Source organism: Drosophila elegans, unplaced genomic scaffold, assembly GCF_018152505.1.
Source record: "Drosophila elegans isolate 14027-0461.03 unplaced genomic scaffold, ASM1815250v1 contig_814, whole genome shotgun sequence".
NCBI classification, from domain to species: Eukaryota; Metazoa; Arthropoda; class Insecta; order Diptera; family Drosophilidae; genus Drosophila; species Drosophila elegans.
The window spans coordinates 11,221,834-11,236,079 of record NW_024546167.1 but is presented as its reverse complement, the minus strand read 5'-3'; the positions used below and the strand labels follow the sequence as shown (position 1 = coordinate 11,236,079).

Sequence of the window (14,246 nt, the reverse complement as noted above, 5' to 3'; positions counted from 1 at the left end):
AGAAGGTGTTGGCATAAATGTCCTTTGTCGCTAGCTTTGCGCCAGTGTGCACACTGAGAGAAATAATTGCGCCCAGAAAAAAGGTTATGTTATTATGTATTGTTTTCTTGATTTCGTCAAAAACTTTGAATGACTTAAATATGAATGAAAGATTTTTAACTTAAATTACAAAATGCTTTATTTTATACAAAACAGCAAAGGGATTGTACATATATTTTGATTAATATAAAAACATATTTTGAGGTTTATCAATTGATCAATTTATATATCTAAAAAATATTTTTTGTTTATTTAGTAAGAATTTTTTTATAAAAGATTGACTTTTTTTATTTACAACTCAACAGTTTCCTATTTCCTCCCAGGAACCGTAAGTGAAGAATATTTTGCCCCTGTATGATTGCTAGCTTCGAATAATATTCCGGCTGTTTGTTCATGTGAAATTTACATTTCCAAGTGTCAAGTTCTCAAGGCGGCAAAAATTTAATAAAACTTCACGGGGTTCTCTTCGAATGGGGTGTGTTTATATATGCGTTGCTATGTAAATAAGCTTCACCTGAATATGCATTAAAGGCGATGATTTGGCTTGGCCCCCGTTTCCATCTCTCTATTGGCAGGGGATACATCATCATATTGCTGCACCTTGTCGTAAAACAAACTTGGTTCAATCCATCCCGATACCGCCCTGAAATATATTCAACCACAATCAAATTCATCTGCCGCCCGCCCGCTGAGTTACATAAGCCACATGAAACTCAGCTCGCTGTGGATTTCCCCGGCCCTCGAAGCTCTCGGGGTGCGTTCAACTTTTACGTATTCAGGCAGCTATAAATGTCATATTTTATCTGCTCCCACAACTACTCCCGCTGACACTGCCCGACTCCGCCGCTGCTGCTGCTGCTGCTAAAAATAACAATTTCTAGGGCAAAACTTTATTAAAAATTTATTTAATGTTTACCAGAGCAGCTTCTGTTGGTTCTGCTGCCATTTTGCGCTTTAAAGTTCAGCTGAGTTGAGTTGATTTGAGTTGAGTTGTGAGGCTGACAAGTAGGCAACGCTCGGGATTATCCTTTTTATAGATGGACGGAGTGGAGTTTGGGGTCAGAAAAGCCAAGGGCATTTGGATTTAAAGACAATTTTTGCGGGGCGTTTGCTGAGTGCTTAGCCATAAGATCAAAGCAACTGAATTGGCCAGCGCGGATATATATTCATGCACAATTATATGAGTTAGGGAAATTTTAAATTGAAATTGCTAGATTGGCTGGAAGGAGCGCAAAACTTATATACATTTTCTGGGGAAATTGAGCTTTGCGGAGTTTACCTTAACCCAAATTCCTTCGCCAGGATATTCGTGTTGGAGCCAAGTTTGGTGACTCGTATCATAAATCTGTGTTCATTAAACGTGTGTGGCGCACACAGGACCTCCGTCTAACTTTACGGCGCCACCTACACATATACCTACAGCAGCCAACATCGTGCGACCTAAAAATGCAAAAATCAATATATCAGCAGCAACAAAAAAGAATAAAATAAAATACTGTACAAAAAAACCTTTTCAAAAACGTGCAACATTTACAACAAAATTTTATATTGTACACCGTCGCACACACATAACTATTTTGCATAAAATAAAATTTGTCGTTGTGGGTTTTTTATTTTTTGTTTTCGCCTAGCTGTAGTACTCAACCCGGCACTGATATACACAAAGCACGTATGTGGAATGTTTCGGCTGCCATTGTCCTTCCCGTATGTCCTTTTGTTGCTCGTTTGTTTGCCGCCCGGAGACAAAAGCTAAGAGGAATCTCTGTCAGTCAGCCCAGCTCCCCACATTGACCCAAATTTGAACAATTGAAACTCAAAAAGAATAAAATAATAGTATAGTTTTATAGTGGCTGCAGATATGGCTAAAAGTGTGGCGACAATGTTGACGACAGGAAAAAAGTTTTAAAAAGGATTCCAACAAGAATGGCGGATGTAAGGCTGACGAAAATTAGGTTGCACTACAAACTAGCAGAAAAGCCAAAAACGTAAAACAAAAGGGCAAAATCATAAACTTTAAATTCTAATGTTTGATAAAAGACACAAATTTGTGTTACAATTTTTTTTTTTTTATAAATTTAATTTCTGATACAAAGTTTTTCCTTTTTTTGGTCTTATGTCTGTGAGTAGTACTGTACTTTCCTGATGTTCAACCCTACTATTCGTCAACTCTTTTTGAGACTGAATATTCATATTTCTGGTGATCTAGAAAAAGTTATGAATTATTAAATATGCATACAATTATATCTTCGTCTGGTCTGAGCGACAGAGAAAGGCAAGATTCATTTTTCGTGCGAAATAAAATAACTGCAGAAATAACTGCAACTACAACGGCAACTTATATTCCATGCAAATGTGGCTCTTGTTGTTCTTCTGTACCCTATCGCTCCAACTCTCTTTACCTATCCCACTCTGTCCAACTCTAACAATGTGTCACATGAGGCGTATGTGTGATATTTGTCCTGTGCAATGATGCGTAGCCAAGTGCTGTTGTGAAATTAGGTGACACAATTTCACTCTCCTCATAGTTTTGCATGAGGCATGATGTTTTTTTTTCTTTTTTGCAAATTTAAAATGCACTCTCCGGATGGTATTTTAAATCAGAATTGTTCCATGGAAGTGTAAATTATTTGTGTATGTCCGCAGAGGCTGGGCATCAGCATGATTTTGAGATTTGAGCATGACTTAGAAAATAAATGGAATTATAAATTAAATATTATAAGAAAGCGATTTGTGGGAAATGTCTAGGGGAGTCTTTAACTTATTGTTGAGTTTTATTTAGCATACAGTTTAGGAAATTATAAATATTCTTAATGTTTTTAGTCTTAACAGTAGTCTTTGTTATAATTTATAATTTTTTTATCTCTTTTGGTAAATGAGTTTACAACATACATAACTCTTCATAGATGTCATACTCTAATCCTCCTTTACTAGGCTTATTGTTCTTGCATTCTCACAAAACATCTCTCTGAGCCGGGAAAGGGAATCCTTCTAATAAGTTCGTTTTTTTCTCTCTGTCCTAAGCTGACTTTTCCTCCTCGACTTCTGCTGCCTCTTCACAAAGCGGAAGGATAACAGGAACAATGACCTTTAACGCTCTTTAGCCATTAATGATATTCATGCCGGGCTATTTCCTGGTCTGGACCTCAGCTTACTCTTCATATCCTTGTTTTGTTTTTCTGCTGTCGCTTCTTTTATACTGCCGCTCCTTTATATGATATCCTGTGCTGATGGTGGAGAGGAAATAACTTACAATTGACCTCGTTAGTCGCTGTCTCATGTGTGTGAGAGTGCCGGCTCTTTGCTCTGGCTAGTTTGGCTTTAGTGTCGTGACCTCTCAACTATATTATATCCTGCTGGCACAGCAGCACATGTACAGGATAAACGAGCCAGCAGAAGGCGGGCAGCTAATGCTGATTCAATTACGATCTCGGATGAAGATGGAGCAGATGCAGATGACCCCATCCTTTACGATATAATTTCACTCCTTCTTTTTACGGCTCTGCACTTAACGCTAGACTTAAAGTTTAAGTATACTAAAATTAGTATTATATCCCTGTCGCCCTCTGCCCCAGTTAATTAAATTTAAATTACAATTCGTTTATACCTCCCTTCGAGAGTAAGTGTGCGAGTTTTTAAAAGGATTTCCTGCACGCATTTAAGGCTCGCAAATAAATTAAAAGTAATTGTGTTCGGGGAGTCCTCCGAGCAAATTCGCAGCTCGCTGCTACTTCAGAGCTAAACAAATCAACGCCGGCAGCAACAGCATTGGCCTCGCTGAGAGGGATCCCCCCAAGGACTCGAACAACAAAAACATAACTTGTTATCTTTTTTTTTACGACGGTTTGCTTTCATTTTTTCGTTATTTTTTCTCGCTATTGTTGTTTATCATGTATATGTTATGTATATGTACCATATATATGCTATGCTATGCCGGTGGTTCCCCGTTGGAAATGTAAACATGTCCTTATTCCTCCCATCAATGTATGAGTGCTGCGTGCCAGTGTGTGTGTGTGCGAATGTGTGTGTGGGCTGTCAAATGTCATTGCCAGTTGGTTATGTGGCTTTCGACTCCGCAAAGGCAGCGGTGGCATCGGCGACAGCGAACAACAACATTGCTGACACATAACAATAAAATAGAAGCGTTTATATTTTTGTTATTATTTGATAAACACCCTTCATCGAACTTGAGTATCGTGGAATTCTAAGTCGAATCGAAGAAATAACCGAAGATAATTATTTTCTAAAATAGATCAAGTAATTTAGGAACTCAAGAATTTTTCATAATGTGTGTTTAGAAACTTTTGATACTCTAATATTTATAGGAATAATTTTTAAGACTTTAGATTTAATTTGTAACCTTTTTGTTTTCTATTGTATTTTATTCTTATTTATTATAAATTTCCTTCCTTAAAAAACAATAAGCGAAAACACCCTTAAGTAGTGAAACGAATATATTTGTTGGCAAAAACCATATCCAGCAATGTGGCTGTCAATTTAAAGAGCATCCCAGTCCCATTTCAAAATGGCACTCGCAGGAACGTGTATACCATACCCTAGCCTTTTTCTGGCCTCCTGCCATAAGCCGTTCGGGACAAAAGCCATCATAATAACTACACATCGGTGTTTGCTGCCGGTTCTCTTTTTGATGCCAACACTGCTGGTGGTAAGGTCACAGGAAAGTAGGTTGAATATTTGTAATATTTCTGCCCCGGCCCCTTTAAACCTATAGCCGCACAAGTGTTAAAATCGCTCATCATGTCAGCTCGCACAGCTGCCGGCAGATATCCTATGGATGTGGATGGGGGCGATGAAGCGGCGAGGGTTCGCTATTGAACTTTATGGCCATAAAAGCGGGAGTATATGGAATGGATATAGGAGATGTATGTGTACAGAAGAAATTGTGTATTTATATTTGTATGCGCTCTGTCCTGACAATCGCTGTGTTATGCTGAGCTAAGCATTTCGAGGCAGCAGCTGTCTGCAATTGTTGTGGCATTTTAAGTCTGCCCAGATCATCGTCAGATTTAACACACAACAATTGCAGCCAGTGTGGACAGTATTCGTAATATTCTGAAACCTCAGTGGCCTTCATGTTGGCCCATAAAACCAATAAATAAATCGCTACAAGCTGGATATCAAATGTGGGCTACTTTGAGAGCTTATGTAAGCAAAAAATATAATTTTTATTCGGCAATCATTAGATACTTCATTGCCAAATTACAATATATATTTTTTTTCCATATTCACTAGTAGATTAGTAGGTAATTGGTTTTCTTTCTTACTACTTTGCCAATATAAATATTTAAATGTTTATTTAAACGGATGCAAATTAAGTTAAATGAAATTTTAGGTAATATTTGTCTATTTTTATAGTTCTGTCTAATATTTGTAGTCTAAAATCAGTTGTATTGCTTTTCTTTTGATTAGAGAAACATTTCAATTGTTTTCGAAATATTTCATAGCTATTTCTGTTCACAAAAATCAACTCAACCTTTGTATACACAATCAACTGCCACCAACATGAAATGTGCTTTGATTCGCATTTCTTCCACTTTTTCCCTCGCCTTAGCCCCATATACATTATACTTCAATCATAACTGGCGCTGGCCCGCAGAAAAAACTCCACAGAAATGCCACAAAAGTGTTTAAATAGCGTCAAAGCGAAATATTTTATCGACACGCACATGCCGACACCCCCAATCTCATCAGCCGCATCTCACCCCCTGCAGTCAATCCGCCAACGCGACTTGATTCGCATGTTAACAACTACGGGGCGCACCGAAAAGGGGCGGGGCTGGTCGAGGAGCAGGACCAGGACCAGGCCCCAAGACCAAATACCAAAACCAAAGGAAGCCAAAAGGCGCAAAAAATTATTACGCTTTATCTTTTGATTTAACCTTTTGTGCGACAAAAGCTTTTAATATGCAAATGACTAAATGAGCGTCTTGAGGCTATTGACATTTGCTGGTGGGGGTGGTTTTGGGGTTGGTGGTTTGGTCAATTGGTACATTTGCACATTTCATTAACGTCGAACCCAACGGAGGAGTTCCTTTTCCTATTCCACTAGCTGCTAACTAGCTGACTTAGCCTTCGACTCCGCTTTGATGTTGTGGGTGCACAGCAAAAAAACTATTTACTTAAATTGCTAAAAAAATATATATAATTAAATTTTAACAACAAAATCATTTAAATTGTTTTTAACATCTTTACATTTACCTTTTCAACAAATCAATTCATGGTTTATTGTATCGGAGATTTACAAATTCTCTTGTGTTATTACATTATTAAGATAAAGTTATAATAAAGTAATATTAAAATAGTAATTGAGTTGTTTTAACACAACAATTATTGTTAAATATTTAATTAATTAAACATTTTTGTAATGGAATGGAAAATTAATATTGAATGTGGGTTATTTCATGGAATATCTATATAATTATATATAATTACCATGACATTCAATGTGAACTCGAAATTGGAATGAAACTTAAGAATGTTTATGGTTTATACGTTTTTTTTCACTGTGTATATTTGCGTGTGTGTGTGCCTGGATAAGTGTTAGTCTGCTCACTTGGCACACTTCAGCACACTTATTCATGCACATTTGCATATCATTATGTGTGTGTTTGGCAAATGTAGCTGAGAAACCGGGCCGAAAGCCTCGTTTTTCTCCATTTAGGATTCCGAATTCTCATAGTTTCGACGCCACTCCCTCTCTTCGTTTCTTCGGCAGCGCCTTTCTCTTTCACTCATCATATTGCCCAGATTTAAGATTATGAGCTGGGTGAATTTTGTGGCTCACCACTGTAGTATGTTAGTATGTAAATCTCTGGCCCATTCCATAGCTCTTCTTGGGGCACAGGTCGCAGGTGGCTTGGGTTATTAAGTCGACTTTCCTTTAGCCAGGACGACCAGCTTAAAGACTTTGCTCCAAAGCCCGAATGAGACGGAATACGAGCTTGGGCAGATGATGACTTAAGTTTGTTTCCTTAAACTTCATTGCCCTCATACGGGGCGAGGTAAACATTAAATTTGTATTCGCCCAGTTGAAAATAAAAGAAATTAAAAAAAGTCACAGCTTAACTTGTTCTAGATGTTTTAAATAATTTTATCCAAAGGAATTTTTATATGCCTTTTGGGCCAAGTATCTTGCAGTTAAAAATCAAATTTAATGTTAAGACTTTTTGATCGTTTTAAAAGTGCCAAGCTTAAATTTCTTAACTTCTGAGTTAAAATTATAAGCTTTTTGACAGTTTATGAACTTTTATATTGAATCGGTAAAACAATTTGTTCCCTGTTTTTCTTATCTTTTCTCAGTTAAAGCAATTTCTCGACTTAAGCTTGATCATCACTTACTTGCAATAAATCTACCATCAAACCTTTTATCTTTCCTTTTTCCAATTCACATGACAAGAGTCAACTAAACAAATTATATTTAAATTTTGGTAGCATTTAGAGCACCCACAGGAGCCATAAATTGTGCGTCCTGGCCTGGTTTGCCCTGGCCTGGCCACAACAAGGACCTCTGACTTTGCTACTTTGCCACTGTTCGTGGCGAAATAGACAACGGAAACTTTTTCCTAACTGCTGTCGTCTCATTATGCCTGCCATTTAAAACAAATTCAATATTCGCTATGCTTTTTTGCCCTCAACATGGTCAACACCTTTGAACTTTCTGCCCGTACTCTCCGGGCCAAAACCAGAACTGCCCCACTGCCAGCGTTTAGCATGAAATTGAAAGCGCCCCTGTCGCCCCTGCAGACAAGTGACTTGATTTGCCCACAACTATCCAGCAGCAGGAAACCCCAAAGCCTTGTTTCAAAGTTCCAGGTCCAAAGTCAGGTCAAAAAGGCAGGGGGGATAGTGTAGTGTAGTGTAGTGGAGGGCATCCAACAGATTTCAGTTACTTTATTATAAAACTGGGCTTAGTTGTTTGCCCCGATTGCTGTTGCTGTTGCTCCTGGCACTTGGGATGTTGATGTTGTTGCTATTTATGCAGATGTTGCCCCCGTGTTCCTTGTATTGATTTTGTGGGACTTTAGATGCTGCTATAACGACCGATTGGCATTGATTCCATTTCGAATTTTGCCAGAAGTGATGTGGCTACTGCAACGATTTCCATTTAACATCAGTTTCGTTCTGATACTGTTGCACCTGTTATATCCATTTTAGGTATTTCTCCAGACCGCCCTCTTATCCCATTTGCTACTTCCATTTTTTTCTGATTCCCATTCTCGATGATTATTGCTTTCTATCTCTTATCTATCTATCTGGTTTAATGTGGTTTCACCCAAGGGGAAACTGAACAAGACTTTTGTTTATTGCTGTTTTGAACCCTGCCCTTTCGAGATAAATAGAACATAATATTGTCGTACAATTTCATAAAAGCGATTTGTTTTCATTTAATTGAATAAAAATCATATCATGTAAGCTCAGCGTTTAAAACATTTTTGTTATATATCCTGCTAATATACACTTCGCACAGAAAATATTATTTGTAGCTAATGTTTTGCCATCAAAATTCCTAGCCTCCATCAAATACCTTTGGGGCAACTTTAGCATTCGTTCCCAAATCCAATAAAAATTGTTGGGAAATTTAATTGAATTATATGTCAAAATATTATTAAATCTGAATATTTGTAGCTGCCGGACAGCGTTGTTTCTGTCCCTCTTTCCACTGCCAATTTTATTTAAATTTTATTTCATGTTGGCCGTCTGCCAATTTGTCGTTATCCTTTGTCCTGGCTAAATTTCAATTTGATTAAATTTGAAACATAATATAATAAAAGCAAACCTTTTCATTCCTTCTTACTGCTGTCTGGCGGTCTGTTCTTTTATTGCCTAGCATTCTAGTTTTCCAAATCAGCATATGACATGGATGACAATCATGAGCAAATCAGTGGGTCAGCGGCAATAAAGCCCACGAATGCGTATATATCAGCAATCCCTTCAAATAATCCAGCTCAGTGAGAAAAGTCAGAGCAAACAATCTCTGCAGCAGAGTGAGGGATTGATGGTCGTGCAGGAAAGAGGAGGTCACTCTAAAGGGATTGCCACTGGCTGCCTGACCACAGGAAACACACGATATACGTTAATTTCCAGCAGCGGACTTAATTCTCTACCATAATAGTCGTAATTTTTTTTATAATGCCGACCACTGGAAACAGACAGAAAAGCGGCTCAAAAAGTCAAACTTTACACACAGAGTTGGTCTGAAATTGCTCTTTAGTCCACGAAAAAGCAAGCCTGTTTACGGTATGCATGGTATAGTCGCCTATTTGTTTTAAATTAAGTATAGTTTTTATAATTAAGGTAAAAGAATCATATTTAAATAATTTAAACTCAAACAATGATATAATTTGTATACAGTATATTTCAAAACTCAGATGTTGTAAATTTTTGGATATTTAAAAATGGTTTTTTAAATTAAAATGTTAAGTTATGAGCACGGTTTTAAAACGTAATGTTAATGTTCTTGCTTTTGCAAATACAAAATAAATATGAAAATATGGTTTTAAACTAAAAAAAATTAAAAATAGATCTCAAATAAAATTCACCATAGCCCTTTGCACTCTGGAAAGTGTATCTCATAGTTACGACTATGGCGCTGGTACATACATTTAATTCCCGCACTCGTACCTACTCGCACTGCAATTGCCTTCAAGCCCCCATGGGTCATCATAAAAATTTTCACCGCTAATGAGGCCGACGATTAATCGAGAAATGCCAGCGTAAACAATTACCTGCCATCCCGCTGTGCTTCAGTTTGGCGACGTGTTAATGTCACCAGGTATGGCACAAAAAACAAATAAAACGAAACGCATGGAGTTGGAGAAAGTTGTGGCAGTGGTTGCGTCATGGTTAAGTTTATCATTAAAGGTAATTGCAGGGCCCGAGGCCCTTCGGCAATTATGTCTGGGAATAGAAATAGCTGGGCGACTGGAGACTCCTTGTTAAATATCAATTAGACTGGCTGACATGAAGTTAATCCTCGTGCCTAGTCCCCGCCCTCATACTTTCAAATATGCAACAAAATATGTGCAAAATGCATTTGACATAAAAGTTGCGAGAGCGTCAAGTTGTGCAAAACTATTGTCACACATGCACACAGCCAGCACAAAATTCCATTAAAGTTTTGCATTTGAAATTGCATCACCAGAAAGCTTCTGAGTGCGGGGTGTTACCAATGGGCGTGGCCGGAGGCGGGGGCGGGTACGGGTGCACAGGTTGGGTTGCCTAGTATGTGATGGGGCGTGGCACTGTGGTGGCTGTTGCGTCTAGTGACTACGTCTATGTGTGTGCGGTAGCTGATACTGATTGAGGTTACTTTAACCCTAGACTAGCCAAATCGTGTTGGTAAAAGATGAGGTTACACATTGCCATGAAATACTGCAATTTGACAGCTTTCAGCTGAAATGCAATTAGCACTAAATCTGAAATTTCAATGAAGTGCCAGATAATTTTATCTCATTAACAGCCTGTCTTACGCAGTTTACAAAAATAAACAACATTTGGCCCAGTGATAGTTGCTATTTTAAATAGCTATAAACACATTTTAAAGAGTACTTAATAAGTTCAATCTAAGCTTTAATTTGTATTTTATATACGAAATACTAAAATTGATGAGATTCTTTTTAAAATAATAATTTAATATTTGTTAATATGTTAATTTGTTGTTCTCTGTCAATTTTTACCAAAGCGACTTTCTTTGATCCCGATAAGCAAAATCACTTTAGTCGTCAATGCTCATTGGCCGTTAAGGGGTTAATTCAAGCAAAAAGGTTTTGCAGCTCCAGCACTTCACTTCTCTATCTATGTTCGTTGTTATTTCATTTGGCTCTTCTTTCCATTTTTGTCAGCAGCCAAGTCAAGGCAAGCCAAAAGCAAAAGCAAACGCAAACCGAACGCCAGTCAAGCCAAAAGGGGCAGAGATGTGGGGTTGGTCGGTGGGGTCGGAGGTCAGGAATGGCATCCCGAGATGCGAGAGAGCCCAAGTAAGCCAATCAAGGCATTCAAAGAGAGCATATTTAAATAGCTTTTAACATGCACGAGCTGTCGAGCTGGCTGCCGTAGTTAAGTGAAGGCCAAAAACCAAAGGCGACACAAAAATGCAGCCAAAAAAGTCGAGAGTGGAGCAGTGCAGACGCAGACAATTTTGAAAATTGCCAGGGATGGGTTGAGCTGTTTCCAGTCGTTTAGCAATGCAGCCAACGTTATGCATTTTGCCTTGCCATTCCTTTGATGCACCACCACCTAGAAAATGCATTGCAATGCTCAGCACACAAATGGCAAGGAGCTATAGGATTGCCAGATTAATGTACGCCCCAAAAGGTGTTCAATTTCTCCTGACATTGGTTATAAATATGTATCGTTAATGTTAAGGAAATGTCTATGAATCTATATAAATATAGTATGTATTTTGTTGTAAAGAAAAATCCCAATAATAAATTTAAATCCATTTTTATTAGTGGCATTTTTATATGAAAAACAGCGGAAGCGACACAAAAATTTTAAATACAATTTTAAAATTAAATTAAATATTGTTGAAAGCTTTTCCTAAGTTTCACTTATTAAATGGACAAAAGAAGAAATTTTATTTGGAACAATATTGATGTAAATCAACTTTTAACTTATTTTAACCGTATTTTTTCAAAGTGCCCCTGAATGGCCAATGCAAGTTCAGCCCGTTTAAATATTAACATTTACATCAGGCAAGGTCTTTTTGAATAGAAATCTTTTTAAAATGTTGAGTATAAACCCTAGCAACTTACACACACGCATTGGCATTACTCAGACGGGGCAACATGTTTTTCGATTTTCGAGTGTTTCTTGTTTGAATCGCTGCTGGTTGTGATGCTGTGAGCCAGCCTCTGTCCACAAAGGCGGCAGTGCTAAGCAAACAGGGAAAGCATAAAACATACTCACACACTGACACCCACACCCACACCCATACCCTTGCCCATACATTTGGGGGGCATTTAAGCGCATATTTATTGTACAACGTTGCGTATGCGCAATAAATTTTCACAAAATTTCGACGCATTGTGGCAATAAAATGACATTTTTTCATATTTACACATAAAGTCAACGGAAAAAGCGGCAGAAAAAAAGAGAAACAGAGAAGCGAAATGAGAAATGAGAAACGACATGGGATAGGCTTAGGGGGAGGCGTTGTGAAGGATGTCACAACGATTTTTTATGGCCTCTTTTGCTTTTGATATGATGCGAAATATTTTCAGCGCAGACATTTTTATTTATATTTATATATACTTTTATCTATACACATTTGATATGAGATGACGCGGGACAGCAGTAGCAGCAACAACATGAAAAGCAGCAGCAGCCGCAGCACATGTGACAGCTATTGTTGTTGCTGATGTGCGGCTTGATTCAATGCCAAATTGTTGTTGCAGCTAAAACGCCGCATAGAGCCATAAAATAGGAGAATTAAAGAGAGAAACAATTAAATTTCTGCTGACTTAGCAAGATAAATAAATGCAGTGATACGTCAACTAGTTCTTTAAGCGTTGTGTTTGCAATAAAGTATATTTAGAAATATAAATTCGATTTGGTTGCAATTTTTTGTCATTTAATACATATTGTATTTATTTATAAAGGAATAAAATAAATTCCAAAGCCATTACGTATATTTTCTCTATATAAAATGTAAATTAATTTCTGTAATGGGTGCCGTTTATGTAAAAGCCCACAGTATTTGCTTTAATTTTGCTAATGCTCATTTTTGACCAACACAAACTTTAACTTTGCTTGTTAAGCTTTGCAAGTTTTGATCCTATAAAAGGGCCTAAAAGCCTGTCGAATCCGAAAGGGAAAAAATGTTGGTGCACGCATTTGCACATGCATAATAAATAAACATGGACGCCGCCGGCAGGCTGTTGCTAAGCCAATGGGTGCGGAATGTTGGGAGCCGTAAAGGACGGCTCAAATTTACGCATTTGTAATTACGTAGGAATTAAGCCGCCATCAACATTTAATTGCTAAAAGCTTTACTCGAAACGAGGCAGCCACGCATGCCACGGCGAGCGTGGATGGAAACTGGAACATTTAATTAACAAATTTTACGCATTTATTTTCTATTTTCATGGCGACGATGCCGATGCTGATGCTGATGCTGACCAACCGCAAACGAAAAAATAAACCGACAAAAACCGTGACAACATAATTTGCCTGGCACCGAACCGACCGCAGTGAAAACGAAGGACATTGATGCCGTCGAGGGGAAATCAGTGTCACTGCCCTGCCCCATCACGGAGCCACTGGATAATGTGTATATGGTGCTCTGGTTCCGCGATAATGCCGGCATACCGCTCTATAGGTGAGTCCTTGGGTCCTCAGTCCTCGGTTCTTAGTCTGAAAACACAATTGGTCCATTGTCTCGGCTTAGGCACACATATAATTAAATGCAAACGAGAGTCTCGAGAGTTGCTACCTTTTTAAATCGTTTGGGGCGCTGACTCACATAAGTATGCTATGATTTCGCCCTCTTTAAGTATGCCTGTAGGTGTGCGTGCTTGTGTGTGTGTTTGCCTGCGCCGGTGTGCGTTACCAGGATGTGTGATTTAGCTTAGCATCCCCACCTGTTTTTGTTTAATTTGTTTTTTTTTTCCATTTATTTTTTGTTTGACTTTTGTTTTCTCTTTGTCTGTGCCTGGGTATTAACTTAATTATGTTTACCTAATTTAGAGTGATTAACCTCGGGGCATGACAAACCACAGGTATTATGTGCCGGCGAAAATATTCAAGTGGAGCGTCGGCTCCAACGATTAAATTACGGAAAATGGCCAAGTAAACGCAGGTCAGATCACAGGTCAACCGAAGTCGGGTCCATAATAAAGTGGCCGTAATTGAGGGCCCCTGGCTGAAAACCTGCACTGTGTTAACTTCTAATTGCATTCACGGCATTTTCACGCCACGTTGCGCCTTTTGGTTGTCAACCAAAGATTTTTTCCTCTACATAATTGCTTTTGCCTTCGTCTAGGGTATCTTGGGGTGATTCGTTAAAGTTAAGCATAATGTAGTCTTAAATGTTTTAAATTGTTTTTCATTTACTTAAATTTTATATTTAATCAAGCTATTAATACTTAAACAATATTTAAAATTGATTGAGTTCTTTTTTTTTCAATCATAATATGATAAAGTTGTCAATCCTAAGGTAATTTGTTTATATTATTTTGAAATTAAAATTG

General features: G+C 37.9%; 1 protein-coding gene across 3 annotated transcripts in view; it reads left to right on the top strand.

Moving 5' to 3' along the window:
* LOC108138823 (nephrin) overlaps positions 1-14,246 on the top strand; it is a 70,826-nt gene that overhangs the window by 18,752 nt on the left and 37,828 nt on the right. For all 3 annotated transcript variants that reach the window (XM_017261324.1, XM_017261322.2, XM_017261323.2), the window contains exon 3: positions 13,249-13,375. In XM_017261324.1, coding sequence (XP_017116813.1) covers positions 13,249-13,375 — 127 coding nt within the window. The remainder of the gene's footprint in view (positions 1-13,248; positions 13,376-14,246) is intronic.